This window comes from Schistocerca cancellata, chromosome 1 (genome assembly GCF_023864275.1).
Source record: "Schistocerca cancellata isolate TAMUIC-IGC-003103 chromosome 1, iqSchCanc2.1, whole genome shotgun sequence".
Lineage (NCBI taxonomy): Eukaryota > Metazoa > Arthropoda > Insecta > Orthoptera > Acrididae > Schistocerca > Schistocerca cancellata.
The window spans coordinates 1,149,034,355-1,149,056,604 of NC_064626.1; the positions used below are offsets into that span (position 1 = coordinate 1,149,034,355).

The window sequence follows — 22,250 nt, forward strand, 5'->3', positions numbered from 1 at the left end:
GCGACGTATACAGACTGACAGCAATTGTAAGTGAATTGGTATACGCCAGACTGGCTATATCTGTCGGTGTCGACAGTATGTCATCCAAGTCTGTTCTGTCTTGTGCAGTTCGTTTGGTATGGTATGGTGAGCCCTCGTCTGTTTATGGTATGTTGCCCTCCCTGCGTGTAACTTTGTTGTTGTAAGTCATTAAGTGCCTCAGTTGAGAAATGTTACTGGTATTTACCCAGGTTTCAGCTAGAGTAATCTAGCCTTCTTCAGAAGCATGAAATAAGCTAATACATTCCAGAATAAGGCACGGTCAAACATAAAAAGCTGAAGTACTGTGGTACCATGTCAAGCTACGTTACTCAGCTGAGGAACAGCCCCGGCCCCACTTCGTGGAAAGTGGTCGGTTAGCGTGCGCGGCTAAGCGACCGCTTTCTACGAAGTGGGGCCGGGGCTGTTCCTCAGCTGAGTAACGTAGTTTGGCCCGCCCGGTTGGCCGAGCGGTCCAACGCACAACTTTTCGGGCGGGAAGGAGCGCCTGGTCCCCGGCACGAATCCGCCCGGCCGGTTTGTGTCGAGGTCCGGTGAGCCGGCCAGTCTGTGGATGGTTTTAGGCGGTTTTCCATCTGCCTCGGCGAATGCGGGCTGGTTCCACTTATTCCGCCTCAGTTACACTATGTCGGCGATTGCTGCGTAAACAAGTTCTCCATGTACGCGTACACCACCATTACTCTATCACACAAACGTAGGGGTTACACTCGTCTGGTGTGAGACGTTTCCTGGGGGGATCCACTGGGGGCCGAACCGCACAATAACCCTGCGTTCGGTGTGGTGTGGCGGAGGGCTGAAGTGGACTGCGGTAGTCGTCGTGGGGTTGCGGACCACTGCGGCTGCGGCGGGGACGGAGCCTCTCCGTCGCTTCTTGGTCCCCGGTTAACATAACATAATGTAGTAGTACCTTGGTTCTTTAGCTTTTTATGTTTGACCGCATGTATTAGTTAATGCTTCTGAAGAAGGCTACATTATTCTAGCTGAAACCTGGGTAAAGACCAGTAACATTTCGCAACTGAGGCGGATTTTTGACATATTAATTTATCACAGTTGCTGACAGGGCTGCAACATGTTAAAAAAAATTATCTGAGTGCTATGGGATTTAACATCTCAGGTCATCAGTCCCCTAGAACTTAGAACTACTTAAACCTGCCCGAGGAAGGATTCGAACCTGCGACCGTAGCTGTCGCGTGGTTCCAGACTGAAGCGCCTAGAACCACTCGGCCACAACGGTCGGCGCAAAATGTTAAAAGTTCTTACAATATGTGCCTGTTGTTTCTGTCCACCGCGCGAGCGCGGGCGCGTGTGTATGTGTGTGTGTGTGTGTGTGTTTTATTGGTAAAATAAATGGTGGCTAAGAACACAGTTTGGTAACCTGAGAACCCTTGCGGTTACTCCAGAACGCTTGCCATGTGTTCACTAACCCAGCTTAAATTACTTTTACGCTTCATAACGGATATTATGTGCACACTTTAATTGCGTTAATTATGGTAACTTTGCACCTCTAGATCTCGGTAACAGATAATGATATCAGAAACAAGTTTCAAGATTCACTGAGAAAACGAACTTAAAAAATCATGGCAAAAATTACGACGTTCTGCCATGAATAGAAGTTATACAAATGGCCGCAACCACAACTGGTATTTTCGTACAAAAAAAAAAGATTGTTTCGGGGTTTTCTCAGGCACCACCCATGAAGAAATGGTGTTTTTATAATCCGACTAAGGTCCCAGGTCCATACTAGACCACACTTAATTCAAATAACCAAACGGTTTGTTCAATTTGCCTGGGATGGAAGAAGAGTATAACGTTTAAATTTTGGGCCCTTTACTGCATGATGGCTACATTATGCCTGTTGAAAAATGCACAGGTATACAAATGGTCACTAGGCCGAGGTCTGTCCAAAACACTTGACCCCTTATCTCTGATCAATAGAACGCGAGATACTACCCTTTTAAAAACCGCATTTAGGCTCCCGGCATTCTGAAACATTGCTACTGTGCGGAGCGATGTTGCAAAGTCAAATTATTGTCTTGAAAGACATAGCAACTTCTGCACCGTGTACGTTACTAAAAACTACTGATGTACTAGATAAGCGTATTTTTTTGTGGTTAACCTACACATTGGTAGTGCCCAATCACTACGACCGCCAAATTTCGGGTCTGGGAGAGGGGGGTGAGCTAAGTGACTTGGGCGTGTGGTCCACTTAATGGCAGACGCCCCTGGCTAGGCGCTACCTCGTGTCGCTGCGCTCATTTACGGCAGCGCTGCGGGCCATTAAGTGGGGGTGGTGGGAGGTGGGGGAGGGGGGGGGGGAGCAGGTTTGTGACGTCTCCCGGCGAGCTCCACCGGCGGCAGTAACGCCGCACTAAACATTTCATGGCGGGGAGCCGCGCGTAAAACGGGCCGACAAGTTGCTTCATAAAGGCCCGGCAGGCAGCCGCGCTGTGTCCAGGTCGGGTCGACACGTGGCTGTGGCGAGGGGTGAGCCCACGTGTCGTGTCACAGGCTGTCCACCCACCCACCAGTCTGGCGACGCCATACAATGCCCTGCCCTCAATTTCTGTTCTGCATCTTCTGCTGAATTGAAATAACAATTAAAACTTTTCTGTTTATACTCCGCCTTATGCAAAACACCATCTGCTTCTCCTCATTCACCGAGGCAAGTTGTGACACCTACGTGACATCTTCTGTACGTCAAATTTATTTCTGTAAACCACGATACAAACTATACTGTCGTTTATCTATTGCAGACCTAAATTGTAAGAGGTGCATTTTGTTTGGTTTATTTCGATTCCTCACCTGAAAATGACACTGCTAGTGAAAACGCTTTTTACAAATAGATTCTTGTGCCCTTTTCTGTCGTCTTGACAGCATATCATCTGCAAAATAACCATGAAGGAAATTTGTGCATTTTTGAACTACTTTTTGTGGGTAGTGTTTATCATGTAATTGTACTTACGTTTTCCGTCCTGTTATGTCAGAAAGTCGTTTCTGAAAGTATTTGTATGTAGTGTAGCCATGTATGGTAGTGAAACATGGACGAAAATAGTTTGCACAAGAAGAGAATAGAAGCTTTCGAAATGTGGTGCTACAGAAGAATGCTGAAGGTTAGGTGGGTAGATCACGTAACTAATGAGGTGGTACTGAATAGGATTTGGGAGAAGTTTGTGGCACAACTTGACTAGAAGAAGGGATCGGTTGGTAGGACATGTTCTGAGGGAACAGAAGCATTAGAAATGTGGTGCTACATAAGAATGCTGAAAATTAGATGGGTAGATCACATAACTAATGGGGAGGTATTGAATAGAATTGGGGGAAGAGGAGATTGTGGCACAACTTGACAAGAAGAAGGGACCGGTTGGTAGGACATGTTCTGAGGCATCAAGGGATCACAAATTTAGCATGGGATGGCAGCGTGGAGGGTAAAAATCGTAGAGGGAGACCAAGAGATGAATACACTAAGCAGATTCAGAAGGATGTAGGTTGCAGTAAGTACTGGGAGATGATGAAGCTTGCACAGGATAGAGTAGCACGGAGAGCTGCATCAAACCAGTCTCAGGACTGAAGACAACAACAAAAACATATGTATCTCTCGTACTGCTGTTAAGTACACCGTTTTCACAGGTTTTTTTTGTATAACTTCACTCTTAATTCAACCACACTTTCCTCCAAATGTGATTTGAGCAGACACTTACGTCTCCATACTCATTGACAGCTGGTATGTTATGAGTATGGAGATATATGTGTCTGCTCAAATCATATTTTTTGGAAAGTATGTCCCAAGCAAAGGAGAGAGTGAAATTTTATTTTAAAAAAAGGGGTGAAAACAGTGCACATAATACCAGTAGGTCTTGTATCCACTGAAATGGCAGCCAAGCATTATAGAGATAATAAGAGGGGCAAGCTTCGCGAGCACAGCAAGGAAAAAGTTACGAGGCAGGTAGCACCTGAGTATGGTTCAAATGGCTCTGAGCACTATGAGACTTAACATCTGAGGTCATCAGTCCCCTAGAACTAAGAACTACTTAAACCTAAAGGTCCCGAGTTCGAGTCTTGGTCTGTCAAGTGGTTTCATATTGAAAGGGTACAGTACCTCCCGACATTGAAAATAGGTACAACATACTTCATTATTCTTGTCAGAACAACATAATTTTTCTAATAATAACTCAATTTCAATTAATACAGCGAAGCCAGATACCAGTGTGGGAAAGAATGACAATTTATTTATTTAATTGATCACATGTGCACTCCCACAAAATAAATCCCTACATACAGTTTGGTGAGATCTGTGAAATGAATGAATGTATGGTCGTCTGCTAATCGCAGATAGTGAATGTGAATATATGATCATCTTTGAGACGATCCTTTGGCCACCTTTGGTGGATCCAAAGAGATGAAACTTACCGGAGCTTTGAGCGCCTGAAATGTGGCTGACCAATACGGTAGCATGGTCTTCCCCCACCTCGACAGAGGTGCGAGATGACCTGAAGAACGGCCATGTTTCAGCACTCTGCCGCTGGATCTAGTGTTGGTAAGACCTGTCTTAGGCGTGCTTCGTAAGAACAAAAGAGTGGAGACATGGTATGCATGTGAAATACTTAAGAGTAGTTTAGAATAATAATTTCTCTATTTCAGGAACTTTTGTGGGGAGAATTAAATGTCAGGCAGGTAATATTAATGGGATCGTAGTAATCTTCGGAAGTGACCAACGGTCACAATGAAACCACGTGTAGCAATAAGTTGAAATACTTCCGAGTGCTTAAGTTAAGCTGAATTACTAGCGTGTGTACTATAAGTTGGAAATATTTAAGAAATGGCGTGTGCAGGACTTGAAATTAGAGACGAGTACTTCAGCCATTTGCTGTGCATAACCATCTTGGAATCCTCGGCTGGGTTTTGATCCGCTGGTGACAGCGAAAACATAGTAAAAAAACCATTTTTGGCCCTTTCCGAGGAACCACACATGAACTAATGGTGCCTGCAGAAGTCGCACCAAGCCCACCATACACAACATCGAAAGGCCATCCGGTGTGGGTGAGCGGTTCTAGGCGTTACAGTCTGGAGCCACGCGAGCGCTACTGTCGCAGGTTCGAATCCTGCCTCGGGCATGGATGTGTGTGATGCCCTTAGGTTAGTTAGGATTAAGTAGTTCTAAGTTCTAGGGGACTGATGACCTTAGAAGTTAAGTCCCATAGTGCTCAGAGCCATTTGACCCATTTGAACATCGAAAGAGGAGCGAACCAATCGATTTGCTCCATTTGCCTAGGCAGAAGAAAGTGTATAATTTTCATACTTCGTACTGTAGAGTAGCATCACGAAGACAGATCTTCTGTTGGGTATACAGATGGTCCAAGGACTATCAAAACCTTGACCCTGCGTTTTTATCGTCAATAGAACCCGAGGTATGAGTACTGGAAAATGCCGTTCTTGTGCGCGGCGTTTTGGAACATACTAGGTACGCACGATGTCGCATGCATACCGATGCGGCCTGTGGACCCGTTTCTCAAGACGTTGCTGTGAAGTAATCGTGTAAACTTACGGTGTGTAACTTAATTCACTTCCACCTGGCTCCGACTCTGTACGTGTGCAGGGAGGGAGAGAGCAGAGGCACTGAAGGGAGTTTGGCTCCCGGAAGCGGATTCAGGGCATGTCTGCATCGCGCCGCTCCTAAATTCTGCGAGGATATCTCGCGCTCTCCCGCCGAACGGAGTAATAAATGGGATTTACGCCTCCCCTCCTGCTGTAGCTTCCGCTCTTGCTTCTGCTCAAAAAAAAAAAGAGATTAACGGCGTGATCTGAGGAAGGCCCATGTCCCACGAGGGAACGACGCTAAACAAAGCAGCCGCCAGAGCGCTAAGGTCGATGCAAAATCGTGCGCTGTGCTTAGCCGTCTGGTAAATACATGGAAACGTGTATGACGCTATCTTACGAGAGGTTCAAATTCAAAGATACAGCATCGACAGCAATAGACAGATTCAAACCGCATGAGTTAATAAGAGACAGGACTGATCCAGCAGGGTACACAAAACACGCCAGAACACTGTTGCAGAAGCAACGAAAAACGCATGCCAGATTCAGAAGAACGCAAAATCCTCAAGTTTCACGGAAGCTCGAAATTTAGTGCGGACGTCAATGCGAGATGCTTTTAATAGTTTCCATAATGAAATATTGTCTCAAAATATGGTAGAAAACCCAAAGAGATTCTGGTCGTATGTAAAGTACACCAGTGGCAAAAAACAGTCAATACCGTCACTGCGCGAAAGCGATGGAAATGTTACCGATGATGGTGCCACTAAAGCGGAGTTACTAATACAGTTTTCCGTAATTCCTTCACTAAAGAAGACGAAGTAAACATTCCAGAATTCGAAACCAGAACAGCTGTTAGCATGAGTGACATAAAAGTAGATATCTTAGCTGTTGCGAAACAAATCACTCAAGAAAGGCAAGTCTTCCGGTCCAGATGGTATACCAATCAGGTTCCTTTCAGAGTATGCAGACACAATAGCGCCTTTCTTAGCAATCATATACAACCGCTCACGTGACGAAACGTCTGTTCGTAAAGACTGGAAAGTAGCACAATCAACACCAATATTAAAGAAAGGAAACAGGAGTAACCCACTGAATTACAGACCCAATCACTCACCTCAATTTGCAGTAGGATTTTGGAGCATATACTGTACTCTAACATTATGAATCACCTAGAAGAAAATGACTTACTGATAAATAACCAACACGGATTCAGAAAATATCGTTCTTGTACAACACAGCTAGCTCTTTATTCACATGAAGTACTGAGTGTTGTTGACAAGGGATCTCAGATCGATTCCATATTCCTAGATTTCCAGAAGGCTTTTGATACCGTTCCTCACAAGCGACTATTAATCAAATTACGTGCATATGGAGTATAGTCTCAGTTGTGAGTCTGGATTCGTGATTTCCTCTCAGAGAGGTCACAGTTCGTAGTGATAGACGGTAAATCATCGAGTAGAACAGAAGTGATATCTGGCGTTCCGCAAGGTAGTGTCATAGGCCCTCGGGTGTTTCTGATTTACATGAATGATCTAGCTGATAATCTGAGCAGTCCCCTAAGATTTTTTGCAGACGACACTGTAATTTAACGTCTGGTAAAATCATCAGACGATCAATTCCAATTACAAAATGATCTAGAGAGAATTTCTGTATGGTGCGAAAAGTGGCAATTGGCACTAAACAAAGAAAAGTGCGAGGTCATCCACATGGGTACTAAAAGAAATCCGATAAATTTTGGGTGTACGATAAATCGCACAAATCTAAAGGCTGTCAATTCGACTAAATACCTAGGAATTACAATTACGAGCGACTTAAATTGGAAGGACTATATAGATAATATGGCTTTATTGGCAGGACACTTAGAAGATGTGACAAACCCACTAACGAGACAGCCTACATTACAATTGTCCGTCCTCTGCTGGAATATTGCTGTGCGGTATGGGATCCTTACCAGGTAGGATTGACAGAGGACATCGATAAAGTGCAAATAAGGGCAGCTCGTTTCGTGCTATCGCGCAACAGGTGTGAGAGTGTCACTAATATGACACGCGAGTTGAGGTGGCAGTCACTGAATCAAAGGAGGTTCTCTTTGCGGCGAGATCAATTTACGAAATTTCAAGCACCAAATTTCTCTTCCGAATGCGAAAATATTTTTTTGACACCCACCTACGTGGGGAGAAATGATCATCATAATAAAATATGAGAAATCAGAGCTCGAAAGGGAAGATTTAGGTGCTACTTTTTCTCATGCGCCATTCGAGAGTGCAATGGTAGAGAAATAGTATGAAATTGGTTCTGCCAGGCACTTAAGTGTGAATTGCAGAGTAACCATGTAGATGTAGATGTAGATGCAGGCGTTCACTAACTAACGCATAACTTTTTTTCTGAAGGGAGGTGGTTTTAATCAGGATTCCAGTACACCCAATTATTCCCCACTCTTATGGCCGCAAGGACATCGAAAGGGTGCAAAAAAGGGCAGCTCGTTTTGTATTATCGCGTAATAGGGGAGAGAGTGTGGCAGATATGATACGCGAGTTGGGATGGAAGTCATTAAAGCAAAGACGTTTTTCGTCGCGGCGAGATCTATTTACGAAATTTCAGTCACCAACTTTCTCTTCCGAATGCGAAAATATTTTGTTGAGCCCAACCTACATAGGTAGGAATGATCATCAAAACAAAATAAGAGAAAGGTTTAGGTTTAGGTGTTCGTTTTTCCCACGCGCTGTTCGGGAGTGGAATGGTAAGGAGACAGTATGATTGTGGTTCGATGAACCCTCTGCCAAGCACTTAAATGTGAATTGCAGAGTAATCATGTAGATGTAGATCCTGTTTTTCAACATATCCGTTCAATGCGGCGGCATTACGCCACCCTACTGGGAGGTCCTGCACGTGCGCATGTATTGAGTGGTATTTAAGATAGGTAAATAAATTAGTGAAATCAATGTGAAGTAGAAATTAGAAAATAAATGAAAAATTTAGTTTAGTTTAGTAGAGTTACACACTGGCAAACAGCGGGCAGAGCAGCAGTGGCAACGGCCGGCACTTGCAAGTCAGCACGTTCAGGAGAAGCCATCGCCCACCCCACACAAGCAGAAGCTGTCGAATCAGCCGTCAGGGCTTCGCCCGACCGGCTCACGTGTTTCTCAATTGTCACATGTGATCAAAGGCCCTCGCCTACATTCCAAGAGCCAATGACCGATGTTAAGAAGATTCTTCGAGAAGCTTTTCAATGTGACAGAAGACGCAATGACCGTGAAGTCGTTCACCTCCAGTGAACTGAAGTAAATAAATACGCGAGACGCAGTGGGCCCGACAGTAGTTTTCAATTCAATTCGGTTTTTGTTCGAGTTCAGATCCAGTTCAGTTCAGTCGGTGCTGAAGACCGTCATGCAGGAAGAGACTACATTGTACACAGATGCACCAAGTCCGCCGCTGTAATGGAATAGCAAGCAGCAGCCTCGCCGCCAGAAGACAGGAGTTAGAAGGTATTTGAAGACTGATTTTTACATACCCGGGTAACTCGTGAGGACGGGAAGGAGACGGCCTCACATCAGCAGTCACCTGTGAGCTGGTGATGAAGATCTGACAGCCGAAGACTGGCAAGCTGGAGTCCGTTGTTCGATTGCGGGACACTGGCCTTCCCCCTGCTGCGCCGCTCCGCTGGCCGACGCACAACACTGACACACGCGGCCGCTTATAGAAGAGAAACACTGGGATTCCACATCCAAGGTATCACCATGCGATTCACGACTTCGTTCTCAATAATTAAACAGGCCACATCATGATGCGCGTCTCCAGTCAACTGGGCGACACAGCGGTACGGGATACACACCGCCAGGCGTAATCAGACGCCGCCGCTCATGCAGCAGAAGGCTTCGCAAACGCCACAGCTGCCGCTCTCCCAGCCAGAACAATCCAGTAAGGAAACCATTGTACAGATCTTTCAATAAAAGTTATCTTATGAAAAAATGCTGTTTCATTCTACCTCATACCCGAGCCAAGGAAGAACCCACCCTGCCCACATGTTGTTAAGAGAGAAAAAGTAATTATTTAGTGTTTTCACCCTGACATAGTCCTTTAGAATCAAATGCCCTTTGCAGTAATGCTCATCCTGACAACTGACTAGCATCAAAAGAGGTTGCCCAGTTACACATGCTACAATTCGTCTGGTCGACGTCGTAGCCAACGTCTTGCTGCATCAATAACCTCTCCATCATCCACGTACTGCTTCCCATGGAGTGTGTCCTTCATTGGGCCAAACAGACGGAAGTCGGAAGGTGCGAGAGCCAGCCTGTGCGTTGGATGAGGAAGAACACTCCAATGAAGTTCCTCTCGGGTGTGCAGGCTTGTGTGAGGGTTTGTGTTGTCACGGAGAATGAGGAGTTCGTCTGCATTTCTGTGGAGACGATTACCTCGAATGAGAGTGTCCGCACGTTCCAACAGTTAGAGCTGTGTGCGGCCGGCCAGCATGCGGGAGATCGGACAGATTTGTGCAACCTTGTTGTGACGATAATGCACACCTAGCCCATCGACTCACCGTGGTTTTGTTCACTGCCAGGCCATCTTACACATCCTACAGGCTCCTGCTCTCCGCCAAAAGAAACTCAATTCCAGCTCTCTGTTTGGAACACACCTCTGTTACAGACGTCATTTTGATATCTACATATAGCGCCGCCATCAGTTGGAACTTCATGAAGCTGGAGTATTCCACGACGTTCCACAGCAAATTCCGAATGTTTTTCTATCGAAATTGGGCGAGGAAAAAAGTATTGCACTACCCGCCTCTAACAACCCTACCACAACAAAGGTCAAAAATTAATTTTGATTGTAGTGTTGCTCACGCTGCTAAATATTGCATTTTCGGGCAACAACAAAGTTATTATGTGGCAGGTGTCATTAGAGCACAGTTAATAAAGTCATTTCTTGACATAATGGGTAAACTAGGCACTCATCTTTTCGAGTTTCCCATGCTGGTCTCGTTGTGAACTCATGGCTCAATCGTCGAAAATCTAGGTAGTGATGATTCCAAGCTCGGATGCAAAGAGGCCTAGGTGTCATTCTCCGATATTCAAAAGTTTTATAGATGTGTTTCATAAACCATTCTTGAAGATTAAACTTTTGCAAGTTAGGACAATGGTGATGTAAAAAAGTAATCAGCACTCCGAATTTAAGTTAGACTTCTTTTTTATTACTTTTGTTGCAATATCACGTAACTCGTTCCAAAACATCACTTCACAATATAAAACATACTTGAAAATATCTTCCTCACTGTTGAAGTTCACATTTCATAAACTGACTACAATTTGCGTCTTTTTAACGTGACGACCAAACCTTGACACTCTAATAACCGCTTACGCGCCCAAAAATCAGAGTTACAAGTACGTCAATGATCATAGTGACAAAAGAAAGAACACACATAAGAATAATATCATTGCAATACAAGCATATCGATGTATCGAAGTACCTCTACATTAATGAAATCAAATCTGAATGTTGTCACAGAAATATGTTAACTATTTTACAGAAACACAGTAGAATATTACTGGTATCAAGAGGTTGAGGTGAGGTGCCGTAATGGTTACGTAATTCAAGTACCATTACGCGCCCCTCGTGGTGATGATGATGATGATTGTTCTGTTAGGCGCTCAATTGCGCGGTTATCAGCGCCCTTTCAAATTCCCAATCTTCACTCAGTCCAGTCTCGCCACTTTCATGAATGATGATGAGGATGAAATGATGAGGACAACACAAACATCCAGTCCCCGGGCTGAGAAAATCCCCAACCCGGCCGGGAATCGAACCCAGGACCCAGTGATCCAGAGACAGCAACGCTAGCCACTAGACCGCGAGCTGTGGACCTCGTCCCTTGTATGTGATCTAATTCTAGCCATTTAGGGTCCTTCTGAAAGCAACTCCACCTCTCTCTCTCTCTCTCTCTCTCTCTCTCTCTCTCTCTCTCTCTGGCTGTTTGGAAATGTGGAGGGACATTCAAGTAATCGTTCGTCTTGTTTAATCTCCATCAGTGACTTGAGGCGTTTATTTATGGTCGCTGAGGCACCCATTTTTCAGCAGTAAAGCGAAATCATCAGCCTAGACGAAAAGCTTAAAACATTATTATAGCGAATGCCTTGCTTAAAAACAGTATGTATACATTAGTTTCATTCTGGTGAGGCAATGGTTGCGGCCCAACATATTCTCATACCTGAGTTACTTTGGCTTTCCGACAGGTAAAGTCATCATAGAGGCATTTGTAACGCTGCGCTTGATAATGGAAGCGAGACTTAATAAAAATCAGGACAGATTACCAGGCTTTGTCGACGCAGAAAAAATTCTTGAGAAAAAAGAGGAGTAAGCTGTACAAAAGACGTAGAAGTTCCAAGAGGGAATAGTAATACTGGAAGACCAAGAAAGGTGTAGACGGACTGAAACGGATGTGAGACAGGGATGGAGTCTTCTGACAGAAAAAGAAGGACGTTTCAAGAGGGGGAAAGGATATAAATGAGAGTTAATGATGACACTTTTTATTCTCAATGAAAATTACCTACTGAATGAAACGTAAAGTGTAATAAGTAGAGAATATGAATTATGAGTATGCCGAAGAAAGTAATGAGGAGCAGCAGAAATGGGGTAAGCGATATGCTTAACATCGAAACTGGAGGGCAAGAAGTAGATGAAGTGAAGGAATTCTTCTATCACCTTGGAAGTAAAATTACACACGACGCACGATGAATGGAGGGCAAAGAAAATAGACTAACACAGGAGAAGAGGCCATTCTTGACCACGAGTACCAGTCTCGAACACAGGCCATTATCTGAGGAATAAATTTCTAAGAATGTGGTTTAGAGCACCGTGACGTATGATGGTGACTCGTGGACTATGAGAAAACCGAAAAAGAAGAGTTTCGCAGCTTTTGAGATGTGGTACTACAGAATATTGGAAATCGGTTGGTCTGATAAAATAAAAAATTAGGTTGTCCGCAGGGGACGGCGAGGCAGGAAAGTGTGGAAAACATTCGGAAGAGAAAGGGGCGGGATGATAGGACATTTGTGAAGAAATCAGGGAAGGACTTCCGTAGTAGTAGAGAGAGCTGTAGAGGGCAAAACCGTGGAGGAACGCAGAGATTGGAATACGTCCAGCAGATAATTGAGGACGTAGGTTGCGAGTGATACTCTGAGATGAAGAGGTTGGGACAGAGGCGGAATTCGTGGCGGGCTGCATCAAACCAGACAGAAGACCGATTGGTGATTACGTATGTTTCGGATCAAGTGATACGTAGAAACAAGAATTAATGTCGCTTTTCATGTGTTTGTGCGTAACGGGTGCCGCGTAACAGATGTGGAACGGCAATATTTAGTGCAGAAACAAACAGTACGCATCAAACCACTAGCAATCAAGAACTGGGGCTGAAATAATAGAGTTTAAACTAGAATCGACAATAAATTTGCTGGGAAGTGGTTGTACAGTGTTCACCGACTGTTTAGGGTACTCTGGTAAATATTTGGTGCTGCGAAACATTTTCCCAAATTATATAACCTGTCGCTAATGAAGCAGTGTGTTATGTGCAGACAGGGTCACAAAAACGTTTCATAACAGTAATCGTTTATTAAAGTGTTAGCAGACAGCCGCATTAGCTGTGCTTACTCGAACATCATATTTGGCTGCTTCCGAACTGCGGCTCTTAGGTCTAGTTGATGTTAAAGCCTCAAACATGGCTGCGTTGTCAGCGACCGTTGCAAGATAAAATTAAAACAACTGCAGCGCTCGGTAGCGAAAATGAAGCCTTTTTGACTACGTTTAGGCCGCTTCTAAGAGTGCCTTCATCAGAAATAAAACACTTAAAACTGGCGTTTCAGGTATAAAATAAATATGAAGCGATAACGCTTTAGTCACACAATATTTAAATATAAAACATAGAGGCAGGCCACTAAGGGCTGCACCACATGTCGAGCTGCGGTAGCATCAGACTTTAACCGTAGATCTGGCCGAAACCTAGGTCAAAACGACACCATTTTCGCGACTGAGAGCTGCAATTGTTTTAATTCTATCTAGTTTATGTGTACAGGGCTATTACAAATGATTGAAGCGATTTCATAAATTCACTGTAGCTCCATTCATTGGCATATGGTCACGACACACTACAGATACGTAGAAAAACTCATAAAGTTTTGTTCGGCTGAAGCCGCACTTCAGGTTTCTCCCGCCAGAGCGCTCGAGAGCGCAGTGAGACAAAATGGCGACAGGAGCCGAGAAAGCGTATGTCGTGCTTGAAATGCACCCACATCAGTCAGTCATAACAGTGCAACGACACTTCAGGACGAAGTTCAACAAAGATCCACCAACTGCTAACTCCATTCGGCGATGGTATGCGCAGTTTAAAGCTTCTGGATGCCTCTGTAAGGGGAAATCAACGGGTCGGCCTGCAGTGAGCGAAGAAACGGTTGAACGCGTGCGGGCAAGTTTCACGCGTAGCCCGCAGAAAATTGGCTGATGCCACAACTGGAGACCGACAGCGCCGACTTCATCTTTCAACACGATGGTGCTCCACCGCACTTCCATCATGATGTTCGGCATTTCTTAAACAGGAGATTGAAAAACCGATGGATCGGTCGTGGTGGAGATCATGATCAGCAATTCATGTCATGGCCTCCACGCTCTCCCGACTTAACCCCATGCTATTTCTTTCTGTGGGTTTATGTGAAAGATTCAGTGTTTAAACCTCCTCTACCAAGAAACGTGCCAGAACTGCGAGCTCGCATCAACGATGCTTTCGAACTCATTGATGGGGACATGCTGCGCCGAGTGTGGGAGGAACTTGATTATCGGCTTGATGTCTGCCGAATCACTAAAGGGGCACATATCGAACATTTGTGAATGCCTAAAAAAACTTTTTGAGTTTTTGTATGTGTGTGCAAAGCATTGTGAAAATATCTCAAACAATAAAGTTGTTGTAGAGCTGTGAAATCGCTTCAATCATTTGTAATAACCCTGTATATCCACTCCTAGTTTAGGTACGCAAGTTTGACTGCAGTACGCCATAGTTACAGAGAAGAGCAACATGAATAATATTTGGTGTCGGAACAACGTCATATGCAGCAGATAATGTAATTACGTAACGCTCGTAATATCATCGTGATACTTATCTTTTGGGTGGGACGTTACCATTGGTAAATGGACCTTACGTCAGAACCGTAAGGAGGAACGACAGGGTGGCGGTGGAAAAAAAATTCTAATTTTTTTATTACCGAATTCGATTGTATATACATTGAAGAATTATTCCCCAAAATATTATGCGCGAACTACAGAAAGTATCGATTCTGTGAGCGTTTGAAGCCGAGCGTGAACGGCACGAATCGGCGTTACGGAACCGGTTCCGGCACACGCTCCCTATTCATACCGATTTGAGTAACCGTGGTTTGTTTGAGGGGTTTTACTCAAAACATGAATGAAACTTTCAATAGTCTTAGTAGGAAATACGCTCCAAAAATAACATCCAGGCGAAACGAAATTGTCGACATTGGCTCAAATTTGGCGGTCCGTCAGTTCAATGTAGACCACACTGCTATTACGCACTTGGCAGATGCCCTTCAAATCAAAATCGGCAATTTTCATTTTATTTAATCGTATGGCTAGGGCCCCCCGTCGGGGAGACCGTTCGCCGGGTGCCGGTCTTTCGATTTGACGCCACTTCGGCGACCTGCAGTCGATGAGGAGGATAGGATGGTGATGAGGAAAGTACAATGTACAACACCCAGTGCCTGGGCGGAGAAAATTCCCCGACCCTGCCGGGAATCGAAGCCGGGCCCAGAGGATTGACAATCCGTAACGCTGACCATTCAACTACCGGGGTGGACAAAAATTGGCAATGAAATACTCATGTTCTGTGAAGAAAGAGACACCAGCGGCGATCCGCTCACTGACGAAAAGGGCTTTGAGGACGAAAACGACGGCTTATTAGGTCAAAGCAGCAGAAAGCGGCCATGCACTAGCCGGTGCGAGAGTTATTATGGTGGTAATGAAGTAAGACCACGTTCATACAGTGAAGAGCCAAAGAAACTGGTACACCTGCCTAATATCGTTAGGGGCCCCGCGAGCACGCAGAAGTGCCGCAACACGACATGGCATGAACTCGACCAATGTCTGAAGTAGTGCTGGGGGGAACTGACACCATGAATCCTGCAGGGCTGTCCATAAATCTATGAGTACGAGGGGGTGGAGATCTCTTCTGAACAGCACGCTGCAAGGCATCCCAGATATGCTCAATAATGTTCAAGGCTGGGGAGTTTGGTGGGCAGTGGAAGTTTGTAAACTCGGAAGAGTAATACTGGAGGCACTATGTAGCTATTCTAGACGTTTGGGGTGTCGGATTGTTCTGCTCGAATTGCCCAAGACCGTCGGAATGCACAATGGGCAGGAATGGATGCAGGTGATCAGACAGGATCATTACGTAGTTGTCGCCTGTCAGAGTCGTATCAGGGATCCCATAGCACTCCAACTGCACACGCGCCATACCATTACAGGGCCTCCGCCAGCTTGAACAGTCCCCTGCTGACATGTAGGATCCATGGGTTCATGAGGTTGTCTCCACACCCTTATACGTCCATCCGCTCGATACCATTTGAGACGAGACTCGTCCGACCAGGCAACACGTTTCCAGTCGGCGAAAGTCCAATGTCGGTGTTGCCGGGCCCAGGCGAGACGTAAAGCTTTGTGTCGTGCAGTCATCAAGGGTGCACGGGTGGACCTTGGGCTCCGAAAGCCCATATCGGTGATGTTTCGTTGAATGGTTCGCACGCTGACACTTGGTGATGGCCCAGCACTGAAATCTGCAGCAATTTGCGAGAGGGTTGCACTTCTGTCATGTTGAACGATTCTCTTCAGTCGTCGTTGGTCCTTTTCTTTCAAGGTAGGTACACTCGTGAAATGGTCGTACGGGGAAATCCGACTTCATTGCTACCCTGGAGATGCTGTGTTCCATCGTTCGTGCGCCGACTATAACACCACGTTCAAACTCACTTAAATCTTGACAGCCTGCCATTGTAAAAGCAGTAACTAATCTAACAACTGCGCCAGACACTTGTTGTCTTATATAGGCGTTGCCGAGCGCAGAGCCGTATCCTGCCTGTTTACATATCTCTGTATTTGAATACGCATGCCTATACCAGTTTCTTTGGCGCTTCAGTGTAGTTCGTAATACAAAACGTGTTTGACCTACTGTGTATGGAGCACCTTTGAGCTTTCTCTGGATACGAGCCCACCAAGACAGCCTCCAAAATAACTGAATGGTCTACTCTCAAAGGGCGCAACGTTCACGCGCACTTGGTTAACCCTGGTTTCAGTGCATCACGCCCAGTTCCTTTACGTATAGTGAGGATAAACACTTAGAAAAAGACTGGAAAGACCAGGACGGCAGTACTATTACCTTCACGTCATTCGCTTCGGAAGAAAGTGGGTTACGGCATGCACATCCCCTTTGGCACCTGAGTTGTAAGTGTCCACTTCTGAGAAAGACGTCTGAGAATCTCCAGGTTGTTTGTGGGATTCCACATCAGATTACCTTTTTGTTTTTTTCTTGTGAGTGGTATCGCGACAAGCAAGAGATTTTGTGCAAAGGACTAAGCAACTTTATACAACGTTGGAGGCCCCGTGATATACTCCGTCGACGATGCTACTGTGATTAGGAAGATTGAAGCGAAATACAGGGAGAACTGCAAATGTTCGGTTAGTTGATCCTGGTCGTAGACGGATGTAATGCGCATACGCAACGGAAGTGATCCACTACTCCTCGACTACGCTACTGCCGACAAATCACTGGAAAGTAACTGTCGTAAAGTGTACCTACCTAGTGTTTTTCCGTAAGTTTAATAAAAACAGCAGATACACTTAAAAGAGTGTGTAATCATCAATAATATATTCTCCTTCACTGTTTAAAATAGTCTGCCAACGCTGGGGTAACTTTTGTATCCGGGTAACTTTTGTATTCCGCGACGGTAGAAAGCGCGTGGTACTGAGACGAAGAACTCTTCGAGGCATTTTCGGTGAGCATTTTCATCCGGAAAGGAAGTTCCTTGAATGTTAACAAGTTTGTTTGCACGGCCGTCCTCTGCAGCAATCACAAAAATACTTGTCAATAAAACCGTCTTTTTTGTTGCAACTGAAATTTATTTCTCCCAGACGCGTTTCGCATTTTTTACTCTAAGGCATCTTCAGTGGAATCGAGAAGGGTACAGTTTTGTTTTGATATGTGTTATTTTTAGATTATCAACAGTTCACGTCGTCTCGCTTTTTATGTAAATACGTAATTACTTACTGTTTGTTGATATCGGCCTTTCCTCTCATCTGGTCTGCCAATTCATTTACGAAACATAGCCGTATCGTTCTAGATCCCATTGAAGATGCTGTAGAGTAAAAGAGGCGAAACGCGTCTAGGAGAAATAAATTACCGATGCCACAAGAAAAGGCGATTTTATTTACAAAACAAATATTCCTTGAAGGCTGTACAGTAGAGAGCGGGAAAGATGAAAATCTGAGGGTGCACGTCAGGCGAATGAGGAGGATGGTGAATGACTTCGCAATCCAACTCCAGAATGGTGATTTTAGTCATTCTAGCAGTATGCGTGCGGGCGTTATGGTGGGGTAGCATTTCTTCACGCAGTCTTCCTGGTCGTTGTTCTTGGACTGCGTCTGCAAAACGCCTCAGTTATAGACAATAAATGTTATACTTCGGGGAAGCAATTCGTACTACACCACACTATCGCTCTTCCACCAGATGCATAGCATTATCTTTTGTTGAAGAGCACAGGACTTTGTACTGGGAGTTGCGGCTTTGTATGGCCTCAGCCATTCCTTTATTTTCCTTATGTTAGCATTAGGACACCATTTCTCGTCACCAGTAACGATACAGGATAAGAACGGCCGATTTTTTCCACGAGCCAATTGATGACGAGCAAGCAGAGATGCACATATGGCCGCCCGCCGATTTTTGTGATTTTGGCCGGCCGCTGTGGCCGAGCGGTTCTAGACGCTTCAGTCCGGAACCGCGCTGCTGCTACAGTCGCAGGTTCGAATCCTGCCTCGGGCATGGCTGTGTGTGATAAGTCTAGGGGACTGATGACCTCAGCTGTTAAGTCCCATAGTGCTTAGAGCCATTTGAACTTTATTTGTGATGTTGGATTTTGGCTTAGAGCATGCGGTACCCATACACCCGATATCTGAACCTTCCCCATTGCATGCAAATGTTGCACGATGGTGGAATGATCACAGTTCATCACATTTTCCAGTTCTCGAATACACTGACGTGGATAATTGTGGATTAACGCTTGGGAACGCACTAATGTCAAAAAGATCTTCCTTAAAACGAGAAGAACATTTCCTTGCCTTGTTCTATTCAATAACATTATCCTCATACACTGCACAAATGATTCTAGCTACCTCCGCTGGTGTCACCCCTCCATTGAATACGTCGGAAATGTTCCGATTTCTCCACTTTGCGCTCTATTGTCTAGCGTTCACAGCTCCACTCACTACCACCTAATGACAAAATGACAACATGTGAACTCAAATAAAAACAGAAAACTACAAATCAAAATTGGCAGTCCATAAATAAACCCATAGCAACCGGAATAACAACATGCGAAAAAGAATCGTTACAAACTTATGAACCAACGTAACAAGTTGGACTGACCACATAAAACACTTAGCAGGAAAACCAGATGCCACTCTGATACAAGTCGGCAGAATTTTAAGCAAATGTAATTAATCCACGAAAGAAGTTCATTACAAAATCAACCGATTCCTGACTGTTGTCCTTACCGAGGTGAATTAATATAAGAGTTGCAGAAGCTCCAACGAAAAGCGACAGGTTTCATCACAGGACTGCGTGACTGTGTTACAGGGACGCTCAACAAACTGGTCTCTTCCGGGTAATACACTACTGGCCATTAAAATTGCTACACCATGAAGATGACGTGCTACAGACGCGAAATTTAACCAACAGCAAGAAGATGCTGTGATATGCAAATGACTAGCTTTTCAGAGCATTCACACAAGGTTCGCGCACGTGGCAACACCTACAACGTGCTAACATGAAGAAAGTTTCCAACGTGTTTCTCATACACAAACAAACAGCAGTTGACCGGCGTTGCCTGGTGAATCGTTGTTGTGATGCCTCGTATAAGGAGGAGAAATGCGTACCATCACGTTTCCGACTTTGATAAAGGTCGGATTGTAGCCTATTGCGATTGCGGTTTATCGTATCACGACATTGGTGCTCGCGTTGGTCGAGATACAATGACTGTTAGCAGAATATGGAATCGGTGGGTTCTGGAGGGTAATACGTAACGCCGTGCTGGATCCCAATGGCCTCGTATCACTAGCAGTCGAGATGACAGGCATCTTATCCGCATGGCTGTAACGGATCGTGCAGCCACGTCTCCATCCCTGAGTCAACAGGCGGGGACGTTTGCAAGAAAATAACCATCTGCACGAACAGTTTGACGCCGTTTGCAGCTGCATGGACTATCAGCTCAGAGACCGTGGCTGCGGTTACCCTTGACGCTGCATCACAGACAGGGGCGCCTGCGATGGTGTACTCAACGACCAATCTGGTTGCACGAATGGCAAAACGTCATTTTTTCGGATGAATCCAGGTTTTGTTTACAGCATCATGATGGCCGCGTCTGTGTTTGGCGACATCGCGGTGAACGCACATTGGAAGCGTGTATTCGTCATCGCCATACTGGCATATCATCAGGCGTGACGGTATGGGGTGCCATTGGTTACACGTCTCGGTCACCTCTTGTTCGCATTGACGGCACTTTGAACATTGGACGATACATTTGAGATGTGTTACGACGCGTGGCTCTACCCTTCATTCGATCCCTGCGAAACCCTACATTTCAGCAGGATAATGCACGACCGCATGTTGCAGGTCCTGTACGGGCCTTTCTGTATACAGAAAATGTTCGACTGCTGCCCTGCCCAGCACATTCTCCAGATCTCTCACCAATTGAAAACGTCTGGTCAATGGTGGCCGAGCAACTGGCTCGTCACAATTCGCCAGGCACTACTCTTGATGAACTGTGGTATCGTGTTGAAGTGCATGGGCAGCTGTACCTGTATACGCCATCCAAGCTCTGTTTCACTCAATGCCCAGGCGTATCAAGGCCGTTATTACGGCCAGAGGTGGTTGTTCTGGGTACTGATTTCTCAGGATCTATGCACCCGAACTGCGTGAAAATGTAACCACATGTCAGTTCTAGTATAATAAAAATGGTTCAAATGGCTCTGAGCACTATGGGACTCAACTTCTGAGGTCATTAGTCCCCTAGAACTTAGGATTCGAACCTGCGACCGTAGCGGTCTCGCGGTTCCAGACTGCAGCGCCAGAACCGCACGGCCACTTCGGCCGGCTCTAGTATAATATATTTGTCCAATGAATACCCGTTTATCTTCTGCATTTCTTCTTGGTACAGCAATTTTAATGGCCGGTAGTATACTTTCACTCCGCATTCGATGCCTTATCCAAAATTAGTATCAAACCATTAGCAACACGGTATTTTTTTAATTAGTCTACTAGCCGGAGACGAAGTGGGGAGGAGTGTTTGTTGTAAGTTCTTGAAGGTTGCCGACTGCCGACCATTCGCCCAGCTGCTCGCGCAGCTGTTTAGCACACAATGGCAGCACAGTGGCAGGCAGGTCGCTAGCAGAGCTGCGTCTACTCACTGCTGGGGTCGTGGATCCAGTGCTTCTTCTCGGCGGTCTTGCCTCCGCCGGAAGCAGAGTTGCCGTTGCCGTTGCTGTTGCTGTTGCTGCCGCTGCTGCTGGGACCGCCGGTTCCGCTGATGGCGCGCCCTTCATCCTGCAACAGCAAATAAGGCACTGTTTACCACTCGCTCTCAAGCTACTCGTGAAACTACACTGAAGCTCCAAGGAAACTGGTACACGCATGTGTATTCAAACACAGAGATGTGTAAACAGTCAGAATACCGCGCTGCGGTTGGCAACGCCTATATAACGCAAGTGTCTGGGGCAGTTGTCAGATCGGTTACTGCTGCTACAGTGGCACATTAAAAAGACTTAAGTGACTTTGAGCTATGGAACACAGCATCTCCGAGGTAGCGATGAAGTGGGGGTTTTGCGCTGGGTTAGCCGAGCGGTCTAAGTCGCTGCAGTCATGGACTGTGCAGCTGGTCCCGGCCGAGGTTCGAGTCCTCCCTCGGGCATGGATGTGTGTTTTTGTCCTTAGGATAATTTAGGTTACGTAGTGCGTAACCTTAGGGACTGATGACCTTAACAGTTAAGTCCCAAAAGATTTCACACACATTTCAACATTTTATTGAAGTGGGGATTTTCCCGTAACACCATTTCAAGTGTAGCGTGAATATCAGGAATCCGGTGAAACATCAAATCTCCGACGTCGCTGAGGCCGTAAAAATATCCAGCAAGAACGGGACCAACGATGACTGAAAAGAATCCTTAAACGTGACAGAAGTGCAGCCCTTCCGCAAATTGCTGCACATTTCAGTACTGTGCCCTCAGGCGGTAGCGTGCGAGCCATTCAGCAAAACATCATCGATATGGGCTTTCGGAGCTGAAGGCCCACTCATGTGCACTTCATGACTGAACGGCACAAAGCTTTACGCCTCGCCTGGGCCCGTCAACACCGACACTGGACTGTTTAT

General features: G+C 45.5%; 1 protein-coding gene across 1 annotated transcript in view; it reads right to left on the minus strand.

Moving 5' to 3' along the window:
- The window catches only part of LOC126135927 (proteoglycan Cow), a 274,813-nt gene extending 252,913 nt beyond the window's left edge, over positions 1 to 21,900 (minus strand). The window contains exons 1-2 of the mRNA XM_049915203.1: positions 21,889 to 21,900; positions 21,292 to 21,427 (exon numbers count right to left, since the gene is read on the minus strand). Of these exons, the coding sequence (XP_049771160.1) occupies positions 21,292 to 21,427; positions 21,889 to 21,900 (148 nt within the window). The remainder of the gene's footprint in view (positions 1 to 21,291; positions 21,428 to 21,888) is intronic.
- Between the last annotated feature and the right edge of the window lie 350 nt (positions 21,901 to 22,250).